Source organism: Monodelphis domestica, chromosome 1, assembly GCF_027887165.1.
Source record: "Monodelphis domestica isolate mMonDom1 chromosome 1, mMonDom1.pri, whole genome shotgun sequence".
Classification (NCBI taxonomy): Eukaryota; Metazoa; Chordata; class Mammalia; order Didelphimorphia; family Didelphidae; genus Monodelphis; species Monodelphis domestica.
In genome coordinates this window covers 414246394-414266170 of record NC_077227.1, presented here as the reverse complement: position 1 = coordinate 414266170, position 19777 = coordinate 414246394, and the positions used below count along the sequence as shown (strand labels likewise).

At 40.1% G+C, this 19777-nt stretch overlaps 1 protein-coding gene across 9 annotated transcripts in view; it reads left to right on the top strand.

The window, feature by feature from the left end:
- ASTN2 (astrotactin 2) overlaps window positions 1-19445 on the top strand; it is a 1150327-nt gene extending 1130882 nt beyond the window's left edge. For all 9 annotated transcript variants that reach the window (XM_007474538.3, XM_007474537.3, XM_007474541.3 and 6 more), the window contains one exon: window positions 18601-19445. In XM_007474538.3, the coding sequence (XP_007474600.2) occupies window positions 18601-18838 (238 nt within the window). In that variant the 3' untranslated portion in view covers window positions 18839-19445. The remainder of the gene's footprint in view (window positions 1-18600) is intronic.
- Window positions 19446-19777: the final 332 nt, after the last annotated feature.

The following is a 19777-nucleotide window of genomic DNA, read 5'->3' as shown; positions in this document are numbered from 1 at the left end:
AACAAGGAAGTAGACCCAAAGAAATTAAGTAACATGCCCAAGGTAATGTAAGTACCACAGTTGAGATTTGAAGTCAGGTCTTCCTGGGGGGACTCAAAGCTCCTCTTTATATTTTACCATGTAGCCTCTAAAATTAGACAAAGGTGATAGTAAACATGATGCTTTGTAAGGGTCAATGAAGAGACACGTCTGCCTCATAGAAAATGTTTTATGTGCTTGTGTTAGAGGTTGTAGGATCCAGAAAAGCTAAAAAAGCCCCGTTCCAGCCAAGTCAAGGCTTTCCTGAGATTACACAGTAAGGTAATGTCAGAGGTCTCTTGACTCTCAGTCCATCTCATGTTCCATTGTACCACACTCTCTAGTCGTATATGGAAAAATGGAGAATAAGGTTGAAAAGATAATTCAGAACCTGAACACAGAGGGTCTCAAGTCCAACTGAAGAGTTAGTACTTGATGAGAAAGGAATTAGGGAATCAGATTGGGAAAGAAAATCAAGGTTAACTTGGCAGTCTAGACAATGTGGATTAGATAGTAAAAGTCTGGAAACAAGAGGATAAATCAAGCTATTACAGAAACCTCGCTTGGCTTGTGAGGTTATGAAGACTAGGATCAGGGCAGCGGTGTGGGAATAGAGTTGAAAAGATAATTTCAAAAAGGGAGAATGAATGAAAGCATTGTAATGGCTAAGCTGTAGGAAATGGAGAGGAAGAGATAAAAAAACAACTCCAAGATATCTAGACTGGGAACCTGGGAGTATGACTGTGGAAAAATTAAGAAGGAAAATAGGAAGTAGTTGGTTTTAAGGAAAGATATGACAAGTAGAGTTTTAGATAAGTTGACTATGAGTGGATATCTAAAGGATAATATCCTCCTAGAGTCTAGACTTTGGGAAATACAGATCTAAAGACCAAGGCTTTGGTTGATTGAATAGTTATCTGCATAGAGATAGCAGATAAAGACATGAGAGTGTATGACCTCACCATGAAATTATAGATTAATTTCTTTTGTTTCATTTCATTTCAGTGCCAAGCACTGTGCTAATCACTGGAGATTGAAAGAAAGGTAAAGAGAGCTCACAAATGAATGAGGGAGACAACATGTAAACAACTATTTATAAATGAGACAGATACAGAATAAATTGGAGTTAATCAATAAATGGAAGGCACTGGAATTAAGGGGAATTTGGAGAAGCTTCCTGGAGAAGATAAAACTTTAGCTGGGATCTGTAAGAAGTCAATAGGTAGCTGAAGAGCATCATGAGATTCCCAGAGCCAGGAGATGGAACAATGAGACTGATGTCACTGGATCACAGAGTACAAATGGGAAGGGAGGGAATATAAGGTATAAGAAACCTGGGAAGGTCAGAAGGTGGGTTATGTTTCACTTGATTAAAGAAAAGAACTAGATCACTTCATTGATGTCTCACAAAAAAGGAGCTCCAGTCTCCCCATTTTTTCAAAAGATTTTATGATCACAGTACTATTTCCAGCTACTAGGGAGGTACTGTTTTAAAAGGAAAATAAATTGGATTCTGAGTCAGGAAATTTAGGTTCCAGCCTTGATTTGTCATTATCTTACTCTGAGATTTTGAGTCATTTGACCTATTAAATATATCAGTTTCTGACTACCAGTCTCACAACCTATAAGCATGCCTGAAAAAAATTAGAAAGTGTTGTCAAGTATAGAGATGTCATTGACCTTATGATATAGAGTCATCACCACCTAATTATTAGGTGATTTCTCTGCTCAGGAGTTGTAGATTTCAGCACAGCTAGCGCACAATGCTTCCCTAAGAGGACATACACTCACAAAACACAGGAACAAACAAACAGGGAAACAAACCAGAAAAATGCAAACCTTGAAGCTACTCTATTATCCACACCAAAGACTTGGTTGGTAACCTCGCCCTCACTCTTGAAAACAATGGGTCAGCCTCTAACAAATACCAGCCCTGGGATTCTGGTTCTATATTTTGCCTGGAAGAAGACTTAGCTTGGGAAAGAGGCTAATAATGATCTTGTTAGGGCTTTTGACAGCAGCTGCTGACTTCCTATTTCTGCAGGGCCCTACATCATTGAAGATGAGTACTGGAAGGATCATTAAATATCATCTATTCCAACCTATATCTGAACTGGAATCCCACATGCAATATAGCCAAGTGATCATCTAATCCCCACTGGAGACCTCCAGTGCTGTAACTGTTAGCAAATGCTAGTTGACTCATTGATGGGGAACCCTTCTCCTGAGAGAGTTTATTTGAACTTTGGACAGATTACACTCAGCCAAAATATCCCTTCTTTACAACTTCCTCCTCACCTCCAGCCCCATCGGTTCTAGTTCTGCCCTCTGAGGCCAAGCAGAATAATCCTAATGCCTCCTTCCCATGGTAACCCTTCAAACACTTAAAAACAATCATGCCACCTCCTCCAAGTCATATCTTCAATCAGCCAAATATTCTGGGTTTCCAAATTATACAAATATGAACATCAGTTCTTTCAACAATCCATCATATGGCATAGACTCCAGTCTTCTCCTTCCTGGATAGTGATTCAGCTTGTTAGAATACTTCTTAAAAAGTGTGGCACCCAACTTTTTTTTTTTTACCTTCCATTTTATAAATAATATTTTATACTGTTCCAAGGCAGAAGAGTGGTAAGGGCTAGGCAATGGGGGTTAAGTGACTTGCCCAGGGACACACAACTAAGACACTAAGACATGTCTGAGGCCATATTTGAAACCAGGACTTCCTGTCTCTGGGCCTGACTCTCAATCTACCTCGCCACCTCACTATCTTCAACACCCAGTTCTTATTATACTCACCTTGACATAATTTCAGCTCAGTGGAAGTAATACTATCACATCTTTCATATTTATACTCTATCACTTACTGCTGTCAAAAATAAAGTTAGATTTTTTTATTGCTATATCACATCGTTGATCAGTTTTGAACTTTATAATCTAGATGATTTTTATACAAACTACCAACTAGCCACACCTTCCTCCTTCCTGCTCTTATTTATTTTTTTGGAGGGATTTTTTTGGGACCTGTGTTGGTCTTTATATTATTTCTATTAAAGTTCATCTTATTCAGTTTTATTCACTCTAAGAGCTTTAGGGGTCCCGTCTGTTGTCTAGCATATAAGCTTTCACTCTTAACTGTGTCATCTGAAAATTAGATAACCATGCCATCTGTACCTTTGTCCACTTCACTGGCCTCTACCAAGCTCAATCAGAAAACTTCCTCCAGGATGTGTAGAAAGCTCCCTGGTTTCCTCTCTCTGGAATTCAGATACCTTCTCTGTGAAGGCAGATACCATAGTAGATAGATATAGAGACAGGAAGTTATTGTTTAGTTGTTTCAGTCATATCTGGCTCTTCAAAAACCCCATTGAGGTTTTCTTGGTAGAGATACTGGAGAGATTTGCTATTTTGTCCCCCAGCTCATTTTATAAATGAAGAAACCAAAGTAAACAGGGTTAAGTGACTTGTGTAGGCTCCCAATGTTAGGAAGTCTGAGACTAGATTTGAACATGTAAGGGAAAAAAGGGCTAAATTTAAAAAAGGGTTGTTCTGTATTATTTAAGAGTGTGGTCATCAAGAATTTAATTTATTCCAAAGAGATTTGCTTACAGTTTATTTACAAAATGTAGAAAGAGTGAAATAAGAAAATCAGAGAGAGGATATGGTAACTCTTTCCTAGGGTTAGTTTTTTTCAGAAAATTCAGCAGTTAAGAGTCAGCTTCTTTCATTCACCATGTATCAGTTCAAAGGAAGAGATTTTAGAACAGCCTTACCAGGAACAGGGCCTTGGGTCCAACCTCTACTCCAAAGAATGAAGAATTGTCTCCAGTATCCACTTCCAAAGAATGCAGAACTGTATCTTACAGGAAATGACAGCTCCTTTTAAAGACACTTCTTTTGTGTCACTTCCTGTGTCTTCCCCTAATTTTACATCTACCAATCACAGTTGAAGCTTTGCTTTAGGACTTCCCAGGGGCAGTTAGTTTAATTCTGATTTGTCACCCACTATTGCACATGTGGGTCACAGACTTCTCACTTAATGATTAAGTGGGATGTTTACACTTTGGTGATTAGATCTAAAAATGGGCAGATCTCCATACTCAGCTTTTAGGTAGGGTGTTTATACTTTTGATGATTAAATCAAAAAAACAGGCAGGGGTTACAATTTTAATCTTCATAATCAGGGTAGAGTTAATTTTAATCTTGCCAACTTTATGAAGATGAGTCTTCCCAATTCCAGGCCTAGCATTCTATACATTCTGCCACCTAGCTGCTCCAAAGACAGGAAGACCCAAGTTCAAACTATATCATCTGACATTTTCTGGGTGTGTGACCCTTAGCAAGTCATTTAACCATTATCTATCTCAGATTCTTCATCAGTAAAATAGATGTGATCATTGTACAAGTAAATTAATATTTGTAAATTTTATAGATCTTATAGCATTATATAAATTCTATTATAAAAATAAAGGAGTTGGAATTGTTCACTTCCTCTCTTGTCCCTTTAGACTTAGCCTTACTTCTTTTGAGTTGTTGCTCTGAACCAGCCCCCTAGCCCCCAAGAGTAGAAACAAATTTGTTCCAAGCCATCAACATGGTAGGACCACCAACCAGGCTCTTCTCTCTAATGATAGGCATGTATTTTTGAGGTCTGTAAGGGTAAGGCAAGCAATCTATGTGGGTATGAAACTGACCAAAGCTGGCTGGCACGTAGGGGACTTTATTTCATGCCAAGTTAGGAGATGGCAAGTTAGTTTACCCATCCATCCTGAAAGACAGACAGAGGGCGAGCCAGATGAACAGTAGTGGACACACCTGGTATGTGTGAGTCATGGAGAGGCTCTCTATAGGTGAGACACTGGGTATGACATCAGTCCCAGTCCACTTCTAGTTCTGAGCCCTAACCTATGCTATTGGTTCTGCAGGCTCTGTGGTAACTATGATGAGTGATTTTCCCAGGAGTGCCTTATTGGGTGGGTTTACTGGGTAGACTTTGTTCCCATGCTTCATTAATGTTGAACCTCAAAATGTTTATCAGTTCAGCCTCTCAGCCACAGTAATGCATGCCCATAAAACTTAGCGACAAGAGGGAGTCTATTGCCTCCAAGTAATAAATATATCAGGCTGGCGTCCCCCAGAGCCTGGTTTCCGTGGCAACTACAGGTTACTGCAAACAGCTGCTACAAGAAGACACACTGACATCCAGATGTCCTAAGCATAAGGTTTACATTAGGAGACATTAAAAACTGAGCTCATAGGTGGCCCTATACCAGGACTCACTGTGGTCAGGACATCCTTGGCATTGGCTCCTTTGGTCTCTCTTAGTTTTCTTTGATTAAAAAGTGACACAAAGGGAAAAGAAACACAGAGAGGGATTTTGGGTTGTTTAAATAGAAGGATCTATCTTGACCTACCAGAATTTAACATGACTGTGCATTCATTTCGTCTTCAACTGACTTTTTCAAAGACCATTCAATCCTGCTTTTCACATGCTGGGAAGGACTTTACTGGTTGTAGGCATCAAAGGCAGGAATTGACTTGAGATTTTATTAGACACAAGCTCTTGGTTATTCCTCTCAATTTGTGGTAATTTGGGGTCCAGAGACATTTGATCACTTTCCTTTAATAGAAGATTTCTCAGGAGTGCTCCGGAGATTCTGATCAGAGAAAGAGGAAGAAAAGGAAGCCATACCCTAGAAGCACATGTTTCTACTTGTCATCTAACAAGCCCCAAAGGCAATGTGAATAGAAGTAGCTATATCCATATGGAATGGGCCAGGCTGACCCAGCATCCTGAAGGAGACCTATTCATTTGAGGCCTCTGTGGTGGATGTCGGAGTCTGTACTTACAAAGTGAGCATAGTGATCATAAGACTACAGAGTTGTTTGTGGTGAGATTGAGTCTCCTTCCTTCCTAGTCTGCCTCTTCATACATATGAACTATCAGGTATTGACTCCAAGCTTTCAAATGATTTAATTTCCTCAGTTTTTACAGCTGAGAATTACTAAAAAGGTTTGATCTTTGGACAAATTCATTCAAGCCATGTATTTAGACCAAGCAATTGTTTGATTGGATGATTTTTTTTCTCCTTTTGAATTAGTTGCACCAGTTAACATTGATGATTGTGAATTTTAGATTTACTCCACCCTGCTTAGTTTTCAGAATTTTAGCAACCAGGAATGTATACACCCCCCACTTAAGGATTAATTGTAGGGGAGGATGGTTTATGACCTGTGTGTGCTAGCAAGTGACAAATCAGAAACAACTGACTGACCCCCTGGGCTGTCCTATGCCAAATTTAAGCTACCATTGGTACATGTGAGACACAGGAAGTAATGTAAAGAACTGCCTTTATATATTACATCACTTCCTGTGAGTGGGACCTTTTTGCGGACTTTGGTGGTGGAACTTGACTTGGTGGTACGTGGGACCTCAGACTACTTACCTGAAGGGACCACATGGTGAGTGATAAAACTGACTCCCCTTTCCCTTGACCTTTCAGAAGGCATCAGCCTCCAAGGAGGTCCCTCATTTTGGAGGAGGCCTCATGGCTGGAACCCGAGCTAGATTTAATCTTCTGGGAAGGTCCCTTGGCTGAGGCCTCTGAACTCCCCCTGGCTCAGGCCAAACCAGAGCCTTTTTTCCCCTTTCTCTCTCTCTCTCCCTCATTCTTAATTTCTTCCTTCTATTGTAAATAAATCACCATAAAATTCCATTCTGACTTGAGTATTTCATTGGGATTTGGAATTTAAATTCCTGGGGACCACTAAAATTATATTAAGTCTCAACTCTAAATTTTACCCTTAACAGTCTGGCAATCACAAAGGGATCTCCTTAACATTACCTTCTTTGTATCAGTTGCTAATTTGTGAATAATGATGTTTCTTGGTTTAAGTTCTCTCTATTACACCTCCCTCCACTTGCCCCAAAATAAAAACAATTGAATAAGGGCTAAAGAACCTTAGAGATCATCTAGTAATCAAGGATTCTTAATTCTGACTTAATTTTCTCACTCTGCTTACTTTAACTTCTTCAAATGTAAAGTGGAGACAATAGTAATACTACCTACCTCCCAGGGTTCTTGTAAGATCAAATGAGATCAAATTCGTAAAAGAATTTAACACATGCTTAGGATAGAATAGGTGCTCAATAAATGCTTCTTCTCTTTCTTGCTTCCTTCCTTCCTTCCTTTGGTGTCATGTGCTCTTTGATGAAATTTGTGAGCTCTTTCTCAGAATGTTTGTAACTATATGTAAAAAAAGAAAACATTATTTTGAAATATGATTATCATTTGTTTAAAGTTAACAGACATCAGATAGTAGGCTAACTATCTTCTTCAAAAACAGGGATCCCTTTTCTAGCATCCCTGAAATACAATCATTCAGCCTTATGTCAAAAACTTTCAGTGATAGGGAGATCTCTGTCTTACAGGTTAGTGAGTCTTGGCCAGTTCTGCTTCTAAGAATGAACAAAATGTGTTTCACATGGAGCTGAAATGTCTCCTTATTGACTTCTCCCTAAGGCTACTTTTTCTACCATTAGACTAAGAAAGAATAATTCCTATCTCAGGTTTTCCATATGTCCGACTTTTAAAGATTTGATAATGACTACTCTATTCCCCCTTATTTTTCTCTTCTTCAAACAATATTACCAATTCCTCCTCTTCTTCATAGGCCTAGTTTTCCAAACACGTGGCAACTTTCAATGAAGTCACTCCAGTTTGTCAATGTCCTACTTAAACAAGGATGGACAAAATAGAATGTAAGAAACTCAGTGGGGTCTGAGAGTACAAAAAGAGGGAAGTGGATGGGATGAAAGTCTAAAGTATACTCAAGATGCTATTCTTCATTAATGTGGCTTCAGACTGTGTCCACTTTGTGGCAGTCACATTGCCCTATTGAATGGCATAGAACTTAGGGTCAACAAGAACAGAGATATTTCAACTCAAGTCAGGTAGCCATGGATTTAGTTGAAAGGCAAGTGGGAATATTTCACAATCTGGCTTTCTTCTTCAACTGTCCTCTAAAGCTTGGTCTCTGGTCACTTCTCAATGTGCCCTGTCACCCACTAGGCCAGACCATAAAAGAAGCAAAGTCAAAGTAGAGAAATTTCCCTGAGAAGAACTATCTGATCCAGTCAGTCCAATAGAGAGTGGCTACTTTCCTAAGGTTTCCCTTTTCTAATCTCTCTTTGTTAATAACACTGTAAATTAGTGTTCCTGGACCCTCCTCCACAGCTTCCTCCTGCCACAGGCAGGGCTAGGTCAGGTCCCTGTTTAGAAAGATTTCATTTCCAGTATTTGAAAAAGTGGTCACTCTGACCTGCCATTTCCCCCCTGCCAAGGGAACACTTGGAAATGCCTCAAGTTTGATTTATGGGACTAAATTGGCAACCCAAGAGCTGTGCGACAATTTATTACCCAACACACACCAAGCAGATCATTCTTTCTTTCTCCCCACCTCTCTTTTCCTCTCAGCATGTCATAAGCAGCTCCTTTCTATTTCTTATTCTTTTCCCTCCTCATTCTTTCTTGGTTTTGTTCTATGGTCTCTAAAGGAGGCAGCAGCTGGTCATGCTTCTCAGAATTAGAGATGAAAAGGCAAGCTACCAGGTTAGAAGTCAAATGATCTTTCTCTGCCCATAACATACTGTGCGACCTTGGGTAAGTCACTTCTTTCCCCTGGTCATTGATTTTCCCATCTATAAACTGAAAAGAGTACAAACCTAGATATTACACTGGACTAGGTCATATTTAAGGTCTGAAATATTATGACCATTCACAACTAGTTTATAAGACAAAACACTGGATATCTCCAAGAAGAATTTTTTATACTATAGAAATCAAGGATTTAGGATTGAAGTCTCCATCTCAAATCCCAATTTCTACTCAGTAATTACTCACATTTCTACTTTTTTGGGGTTCATGGTGAGAGAACACAGTCCTCATGAACAGATGACAACCCTCTCTTCTACTTGATGATGTAGCAGAAATCAATCAATCAATACCTAAGCACTTATTACATGCGCATTATCATGGTAAAATCTGGTCCCAGACCCTTACTAGCTGTGTGACCCTGGGCTAGTCACTTAACCCTGTTTGCCTCAGTTTCCTGATCTGGAGAATGAAATCACAAACCACACCAGTATCTTGTCCAAGAAAACCCCAAATGGGTCATGAAGATTTGGATACAACTAATCAACACCAATAAGAACAAGTTGCATATATTATTTAATGCAATCAGACATGGGTGTCAATATTATTGTCATTTTATGGAGAAGGAAACAGAGAACATTCTGAGTTCTAACATTCTACATTTTAAAGTCCCTTCAGCATTATCATTTATCCCTGTTTGCCTCAGTTTCCTCCTCTGGAAAATGAGCTACAGCAAAAAAAATGACAAATCACTCCAGTATCTTGGCCAAGAAAACCACATGGGGTTACAAAAAATCAGACACAACCATGAAAATAACTGGACTACACCAACAAGGAAGGAAAAGAGACTCACTGGAATTTGTTGAAAAGGGTAGGAGCATAGACTAGAACTTTCAGTCTCTTTGGCATCTATGTGAAATATGGATTGGTAAAGAAAGAGCTTCAAGGCAAGAGAAAACAGACCAGGTTAGAAGAATTGAGGGCCTAAACTAGGGTAGTGACTACATGAGTAAAGAAATGGGCACATGTACAAAAACTGTTGTGGAGGCAAAAGGCAAATTCTGGTCAAATAATAGAAAAAAAGTAATAGTTAGAAAATGTGGGTTTTAATTTTGCCTCTGCTGCTTGCCATGTGGCCTTTGTCAAACTATTTCATCTTACTGAGCCTCAGTTTCCTCCTCTCTAAAATGAAGATAATAACATCTTCATCCCCTCTCTCACAGAGAGTTGTCATGCATAAGAAACAGAAATTATCAGGAAATGAGGGAAAATATTTACCATAATGACTTTTATTTCCCCACACTTATCTCCTCGACTGTCCCCAAAGAGCAAAATGTCTGAAGTCCTCCTTTTCTGCTCTGTGCATCTCAAATCTACCATTTCATAAGTCCTTTGAATTGGAAGAGACCTTAAAGGTTCTCTGGTCCAGCCTCCTACTCAGCACATGCTTTCTTATACACCATCCATTAATTGGCTTTACCAAATTCGTTTCACTGTTGCCAATCACGAAGAGCTCACTACCTGATTCTTGTAAAGGCAGAGTGACTTTGCCATCCATTGCCCCACAAAGACCAAAAAATCAAAAGTTAGAACTTAATGCTAAAAATCTTGACACAAAGCACCTTGTATTATAAACTTCTTTTGTTCATATGTGAAAATTCTGCACTGAGAAAAATTATGCCTTACTTAAAAGTAGTAATGGAAGTCATGGGGCAGCTAAGTGGTGCAGTGGATAGAACCCTGGGCCTGGAGTTAAGAAGACTTCTCTAACTAAGTTCAAATTTTGACTGAGATACTTACTAGCTGTGTGACCCTGGGCAAGTCCCTTAACCCTGTTTGTCTCAGTTTTCTCATAGGTAAAGTGAACTGGGGAAGAAAATGGCAAACAATTCCAGGATCTTTGACAAGAAAATCCCAAATGAGGTCATGAAGAGTCAGGCATGAGTGAACAACAATAACAATAGAAATCATTATTTATTAGGTTACTAGTTGGAGACTTGGTTAACTAAGTAGCACAGTGGATAGAGTGCCAGACCTGAATTCAGGAAAATTCATCTTCCGGAGTTCAAATCTGACCTTAGAAACTTGCAATCTGTGTGATTCTGGCCAAGTCATTTAACTATTTTCTTCAGTTTTCCTGTCTATAGAATGAGCTGGAGAAGGAAATGGCAAATCACTCCAGTATCTCTGCCAAGAAAACCCCAAATGTGGTCGTGACTGAAATGACTAAACAACAAATAGAAGTCATTATTTATTGGGTGTCTAGTTTTTGACTTTGAATCTTGCTTGCTTCCTATCCTCACATACAAATGCACCCACTGGAGCAAATCAAGCACAAAAGTATTGCTAGTTTTGTTCATTTCAATCTTTGTGCTGGTCACACTCGTTTTTCTTTTCTCTTCCTTGAAAGATCATTCCTCAGCAATGTGCTTTTTGAGCTATTATCATAGCCAAGAAAATTAGGAACACATTATGTCCAAGGCCACTTGAGAGAGGTCTGTGTGGACTCAGAGACCTTGATCCTAGTTTTTCTAAAGGTTTACTATAGGACTATAATTACACAGCTGAGTCATGACATCCTGAAAGAACTTGACTTTAATCCTTTTCATCTCAAGTTTAGTAATATCTAAAAGGCCTATCAGAAAGGCTGTCCCAAAATATACCCTCATTTTTTCAACTTCTTTTCACTTCATTCTATGTCTCCTTCACCTTACTCACCCACCAACATCCAAGCCCATGCTGCTCCCCCCTCTCCCCCCTAAGTAGCTTTGTTGTGGCAGCAGATAGATGTCAAGCTGTCTCTCCTGTTCTGTATTGCTCTCATCTTCCACCTTATCCTCTACCATTTTGGTATGAATTTAGGAAGCCAAAGAAAACTATTTCCCATGAGGTGCCTTAAAAGTCTTACCTCATCTTCAGTCTTGCTGATGACCATCAGAGAATGCCTGTGCTTCAACCAGACAAGAAATTTCCTGGCAGATGGGGAAACCCCAGGATGGAAGGAATAAGTCCAGCTAATCGAGTTCAAATACTGACTCCAAGCAGGGGGTAAATGTAACTTATTTGCCTGTGTTGTTTTAATAGAGGGCAGAGACAACACATGAATCCACTTTTCGGGCTGGCTTTCAATGGAAAGAAGGAGGGAGATATCACTTAAATTATCTGCTTTCTTCCCAAGAGCTAGCTTTATAAACAAACTGGTGAAGTAGAGGTCCTCCAGTTCAATGAGATAATAGGCTTACCAAGCAGGGCTCCTTGTCCAAATATATATCCCTTTCCCCCTGAATTTATCATCAGAGAGTTATTCCTTTAAGTAGTGAATACTTTTTGGACTCCAATAATAACTCCCATTTAACAAAGATCTTCAAGATATACAGAGAGATTTCCGCACAATGACCCAGTTAGGTAGGGAGCACAACTATTCTTATTCCCATTTGAAGAAGGAAAAAAATTGAAACTCTGAGAGTTGACATGACTTGTCCAAGGTCACCCAGCTATCAAATTATAGAATCCACAGTCAAACCCAGACCTTCAAGTTCAATGCTTTGAGCCAGGGAATCTTATCATCTTGCAAATATCCTTTATCAGTTAATACCTAATGCATATTAGGTGATTTTCCCAGAACTAGAACAGTAAAGAAATGGACTTAGTGTAGGGGCCAGAGTAGAAGATATGAAGGAGAGGAGTACTTAAGAGGAACTAAAACATAAATTTCACACATCAAAGACCATGAGTCAGAATTTTGCCAATTTGCCTAAAATTTTTTCAAATTAATTTTATGCTTTTGTGTTTGTCTAGGCATCACTCTCTCACTTCTCTTAACTGGAGATCCTATTCACCCCTCTGACTCAGGAATTTAAGTGGGACCTCTAAACATAGAAGGAAGAGATCTGGGATTCTACTCCCAACTCTACTCCTGAATAATCTAGGGCAAATCACTTGAATCAATGAGACAAGCAATCAACCAATCAACAAACATTTATTAAATGCTTCTATGCCAAATGCTATGCTAAGACCAAAAATGAAGCAGTCCCTGCTCTGAAAGAGTTTATATTCTAGAAGATGGGGAAGGAGAGAAACAACCACGTACACAAAATGAGAGATACCTTGAAGTTTTTGAGAGGGAATACATAAATAGCTGGAGGGATTGAGAAAAGCTTCACATAGAGGAAAACACATGAGCTGAGAGATGAAGACTATTGTTTAATTAGAATTTGTTCCTCAGAAACTCTCTTTCCCAGCATCCCACTTTTGTTCTCACATTATGTGTGCCCTTACATTTTGGAGATAAAAGTTTTTGTGTGACCCTGCCCCTCTCTCTTTTGCCCTGATCGCAGCTGGGAAAGCTGACTACTCAGGCTTTTACTTTTGTCCTTTCGTTTCTTTTACTACAAGTGATTATTAACAAATCTTATAAAATATAATACTTGGAGTTATTGGATGTTAATTTAGATTTTACACTAGAGGTTCTAAATGAGGGAGATGAAGAGGGAAGAGGTCTAGGAATGGAGTACAGAGATTGGAGATGGAATGTCAAGTATGAGGAATAGTAAGAAAGCCAGCATAGCTGGACCATAAATTGATTGAATGAAGAGTAGAGAGAATAAGAGAAGAGGCCTGTTTAATAAGAGTCTAAAGGTAAGTAGGGACCAGATTGTGAGGATCTTGGAATGACTAAGAAGCTTTGTGGTACTCAACAGAAATAGGGAAGTTCTGAAGTGCTGTGGGTTGGATTGGTGGGGGGAATAACATGTTCTGTTTTGGAAATAATTGAGTTTAAGATTCTGACAGGACATCTAATTTAAGATTCCAATGGATAGATAGTAATGCAAGTCTAAAGCTCAGGAGAGAGACTAGGACTAGATGAACAGATCTGGGAGTTATCTGCCCAGAGATTATCACTGAACTCAGCGAAGCTGATGAAGTAATCAAGAGAAAAAGTGTAGAGAGAGAAGAGGAATCCTCGAAGAGAGCCTTGGGCTGCACCCAGAGCTAGAAAACATAACATGAGTAAATGATCTAGCAAAAGAGGCTGAGAAGGAATAGTCAGACAAGTAGGAAGAGAACCAAAAACAAATGTCACCAAAACCCATAGAAGAGAAAGCATTCAGGAAGATTAATCAGATTTCGGAAGAAGTGCATTTTAGGGAAGATAATTTCTGTTTTGACCATGTTACATTTGAGATTTGTTGGGGGTACATCCAGCTGGAGGTGTCCAATGGCTAGTTAGTGCTCTAGGACTGGAGTTAAGGAGGGAAACTGAGCTTCATTATATAGATCTGGGAGCCATCTGCATGGGTGTTAGTTACTAATGAAATCACTACGTGAAGGAGTACAGATAGAGATGGGAGTTCACAGCATAGTCCTGAGATATACCTACAAACAGGAAGTGGGAGAAAGATCATACTCTTACAAAGCAGACCAAGATGGGACAACCAAGTCAGTAGGATGAAAATCAGAAAAGAGTATTGTCATGAAACCCCAGGGAGGAGAAGTTTTCTAGGAGAAAACTATGATCACCAGTACCATATGTTACAAAGAGGTCAAGGACTAAAATATTTTTTTAAAGATTATCAAATTTAAAAATTAATTGGTCATTGGTCACTTCAGAGAGAACAGTTTCAGTTCAACAATACAGTTAAAAATCAGACCAAATGAGATTAAGAAGTAATATAGCATGAAAAATTGGAGAGAAGAGGAGGGAGTGGCAAGGATTATTAGTCAGTTGGGTTTTTTTGTAAGAGTTTGACTATGAAAGGGAAGAGATATATTGGGTCTTTTGGGGGCATGGTAAGATCAAGCGGAGGTTTTTTTAAGAATGAAGAGAACTGAGTCCTTTTGTAAGTAGAAGAGAAGCCAGGAGAAAAGGAGAGGTTGAAAATTAGAGGAAAAAGGAGGGGATGATCAAATGCACAAGTTTCTAGAGCAGAAAGGAGATTATAGTATTCAGGATACCTGTAAAGGAATATTTTCAAGGTGAATGGATGCCTCTTCAGAGACTGAAGCAAAAGAAATGAAAATGGGTGATGCTATTGATGCATATTGGAATGAGGAGTTTGGTGGGAAAAAGAAACATACTGAATGGCCTCACTTTTTTTCAGGGAAATATTTGGTGAGGTCCTGCTCAGAGAGAGGATGAGGATGGGTTATGTAGGTGCATGAAGAAATGAAGAGAATGTTTAGAAAAGATTCTAAGTACAGTCAAGTCAGCAAGCATTAAGTATTTACTATACATATACCAGGCACTGTTAAGCACTAGGAATGGGAAGAAAAGCGAAAACTGTTCCTGTCTTTAAGGAGCTCATAATCTATTGCAGAGGACTGTATAGAGAGTCATTCAGGGAAGAGCGAACCCATTGGCATGTAGCCATGAAGGCAAAAGTGAGACTGCTGAAGAGAAATGTGTACTGGGAATGATACACATAAAGAACTTGGGGCTTTTTTTTTGAGGCTCAATTGAGGCTCAAATGAAATAATACATGTAAACTTATATTAGTGATTTGGTTTAATTTGGAGCCAAAGTACCTGGGTTCAAGTTCTGGCTTCACCAGTTGTTGCCTCTGTGACCTTGGACTGGTCATTTAATTTCTTTGGGCCTCAGTTTCCTCATACATATGATGACAGGATTGGATAAGATGACCGCTAAGATCCCTGTCAGCCCTAAATCTATGATTCTAGGATACATATAAGATACAGCAGATGCACTTGTAATGTCACAGCAGGATACCTTCTCTGCCCCTCAATCTTGTCTGCAGTGGGAAGAGTTATTCTGGCCCTGAGTTATTTTGGGAGGGAAAGACTGGGCTTTGCCTGAGAGGGAGTCAGAGCCAGCAATCTTTTCAAATCATCTGAGGCAAAGAGAGAATAACATGAGAGAGCCAGAGAGGTTCAAAGCCAGGGAGGGAGCTACACAGACCCCACGACTTAATGTCAGTCCCTTCACATATCCTCCCCCCTACTTTAACCTGGAGTTCTCTGAAGCCAGGAGGTTTCCGCTTCAGAATCTCAATCAGTAGGACTGTGTGAAGATGTCAGAAAAATAGTAGAGTGCATTGATCCAAGGTTGAAATTCCCTAAAGCTTTCCTAATTAAATAACTGCCTTCTCTTTGCTTATCCACTCTCTCCCCCTCTCCTAATCCAAGTATTTAACCCACTCCCCACCCTCCTTGGACCATCAGGTATGGTATGAACGTTTTGCCAATGAGAGTAAGTAATGAAGTGAGAATATTGGAACAATACCTAAACTTGGCTTCCTTTCTCCTTCTCCTCCATACCTCTGGCTGCTCACTATAAATAGAAGCTGGGACAAGGCTGGTATAGAATATAATGCCCCAGGGCTGAGCCACTTCTGCTCTCTTAAGAGTCTCCAGGAAAGGTTAGCGTTTAGGGGAAATGCTATATTCGATGACCTAACAAAAACATTCGACTCCATTAGCAAATCTAGGCTCTGGCAACCATGAAGTAAGTGAGTTTGGCTGGGCAGAGAAGCCCGTCAACATCCTGAAGTTATTATATGATTAAACAATCAATAAATCTTTATTGAGTGCCGACTTTGAGGTGCTTTAGTCAGCCTCTCTCCACTGGAACAGATGGTTCAAGACAAAACCTTCCCTGCCTCCTTCCTCAGACTTCTTAATTTAGGGGTGGGGGAATCTAGTGTTGAAGGACACGAAAGAACTCCTCATACACCCTATCTTACAATGCAACAGTCTCCCCGCCTTGCTCTTCCTGAATTGAACATTCCATTGCCCACTTCCAAACCTTTGCCAAGGCTGTGCCAAATACCTAAAAGGCATTCTCTCATTACCTCAGCCACTTAGCTTTCTACAAGGCTTAACTCCAGTGCTACTTCTGGGTGGAGATCTTCTCCCATCTCCCCAGTTGTTAGTATTTAATCACTCCTCCAATTATTTCAGATCTTTCCAACAGAATATAAATTACATGAGAGTAGGGACAATCTTCCAGTCTGTCCATGTGGCCCCACTGCCTAGCACAGTACCTTGCATATATTGGACATGTAATAAATGCTTATGGAACTGTTGACTATAATCATGAAATAATGGAAGGACCAATAGATTTGAAGTCAGAAAAGTTTAGTTTAAAATCCTCTCTCTGTATCATCTTGAGCAAGTTAACAAACTCGGACCCTCTGTTTCTTCCTCTACCAAGTAAAGATATTGGGATACATGACCTCTAAGGTTCCTTCCATCTTATCTTCTTTGTTTTCACCTATTGTGTTCCAAGCTTCCTTACAACTTTGACGTTCTATGTTTTAAAGCCCCTTCCATTTCCAAATTCTGTGATCTTTTAATGTGGAGAGAGCAAACATGGATCTGCTCTCTCAAATCCTGGAAGGGTAGAAGTGGAGGTTCAGGAACTGTTAGATCATAAAAGAAGTTAAGAACAAATCAAAGGAAGAATATCTGTATACAATTTGTAGTAAACATATCAAACTCATTTCTCTTAAGTGATAATAAAAATTTACCTTGACATGGTAATTTGCAGTTTTCAAAGTACTTTCACATAAATTAGATCATTGCAAAATGGATATGCACTTGACTGACAATTAGGAGATTGGCATTCTAATCTAATTCTACCCTGCATATGACTTAGGGCAAATGGCTTTACTTCTTTAGGCCTATAATTCATAGAAGCAGAGATTTTGAGCTGGAAAAGAACTTTGAAGCCTACCGCTTCTGGTGAGGAGGTGTGGCTAGCTGGCATGGCCAGGTAGAGATCCTTAAGGACCCTGAAATCACATGTGAAGAGAAGATGGTCTCCATGCGATGCATCCTAGCATGGTTCTAGAGCTGGGAGGGACCTCAAATCATTAGTTCAACCAGCCACCTTGCATCTAAAACATTTTACAGATTGGAAAACTAAGGTTCAAAGAGATTAAATGACTTCGTTTTAATCCTGGCTCTTCCATTTGATTGTAAATTTGATTATAAATATTTCCTCAATTATAAAATTCAGTGACTAAGGGTGCAGCTGTGTGGCTCAGTGGATAGAGAGCCAGGCCTAGAGATGGGAAGTCCCAGAACCAAATCTGGCCTCAGACACTTCCTAGCTGTGTGACCATGGGCAAGTCACTTTACTCTCATTACCTAGTTCATGGTTGGTGAACTTTTCTGATTTCAAGTGCCCAGAGGGCAAATTCAAGCTGTCTGTGAGCCCTCCACCCTTAACCCCCTCCCATTACTGGAGAGAGATGAGGGAGGAAGTGCTTGCTTTGGGCAGCTAGACAGATGGGTAGGACAAAAGATGTCTTTGGGCACTGGGAAGAGGGGGAACAGAGCAGTTCCTGGAGTGCCAGATCTGCACTTGTGCTATGTCTTTGCAAATGCTGAACTAGCTCTTACCACTCTTCTGCCTTAGTACTTAGTACTATTAACACAATATTGATTCTAATACAGAAAGTAAGAGTTAAAAAAAGTTGACTAAAATCAATGATCACCAGAGTTCCTTCTCGCTCTAATATTTTATGATCTATACAAAGTATATAGGGCAAGTATTATTTCCATTTTATTGATGAGAAAATGAAGAGCCATAGGGTAAAGTAACTTGCCCTTGACCCTATGACCAATAAGTAGCACAACTGGAATACTGAAAGACAATATGGTGTAGAGGAAAGACACTAGATTTGTTTTGAAGTCAGGATATTGAGGTTCAGATCCCTACTCTGCCATTGATTCATTATATGATCTCAGGTGAAACCCTTAACTTCTGTATGCCTCACTTTCCTCATCTATGAAACGATAACCCAAAGTTCCTTCAGTGTGTGTAGGGATTCAAGGAGTGTGCCAAAGCATCAGTGGCCATGCTCAAAAATCTTTTCCAATTCAAAATCCTATAATACCATGATTCTGTGCTAATAGACGCTGGCTCCTGGTTCTCCAACTGCTCTTTCCTCCTGCCTTTCAGAAAAGCCCACCTGATCCTGAGAAGGTTGGAAAAGGTCAGCAGCCACTGCTCTACCCTCCTGCGCAGTGCCTACATCCAGAGCCGCGTGGACACCATTCCCTACCTTTTCTGCCGCAGTGAGGAGGTGCGGCCTGCCGGCATGGTCTGGTATAGCATCCTCAAGGACACTAAAGTCACATGTGAGGAGAAGATGGTCTCCATGGCACGCAACACGTATGGTGATTCCAAGGGGCGGTGAGAAAGAAGACTGGCCTCAGGCTGTGGATGGCCAAGAACAGAGACTCTCAGAGTACAGAGAGCCAGACGGACACATGAGGAGCCTGGATCCTGGGTGGGGTTTGGGACAGGGTGATGACTGGAAGGAGCCACAAAGGCCAAGGCAGACTTTTTCTCCCATGGACAGTTGAAGGGACTGTAGGTAGCAGCCGGGATCATTCATTATTTTCTTCCTTTCTTATCTGAGGCATTATTTGACTCAGTCATAAAGTCTCACCTTTTTAAAACCTTTTCTTATGGACTCCAGAAATCCCAAAATGAGAGCATTCTGATGGGGGCCACATGTTACCTTTCCTTCCCTTTCCCTTTGACTTTGACAGGCCTCTCTGTGGTCTCCCTTCACCTATCCCTACTTTGCCTCTCCACCCAGGCCTCAGAGCACACAGAACAGCCCCTTTGGCTGTAGCCATCTCCCCAAAGTAGACCTGACAAATTTTCCCAGTGAAGATTTTTTTTTTTAATGCTCTCCCATTTGCAGAACTCCTGCCTACTTCCTACTGCTCATAGACTCACCCCAGCAGAGGTCCTGACAGGACTGTTCTGTGCATTAAAAATTCATATGAAGTCCACGTTTCTGCCTATGTGGTGTTTCTTGCCAGTGGAGGACACTTTGACACCTCCAGCCTCTCCTAGCCAATGATCTCTGATGCATTCCCCCAAAGAAACCGAATCCCCAAGGGGTGGCTAGGTCTGGGATGAAGGAGAATGCCAAGAGAATGATGATTTAGTCCAAGCTTTAGAGAGTTCTACTATGTCTCACAGATGCCTTTTCATTCAACATGTTATATCTTGATCAGATATCTGACTGAGCTTATCAAGATAGTAATGTTAATACCAATAGCTAATATTTATATAGCATTTTAAGGGCTACAAATACTTTACAAACATACATTCACTTGGT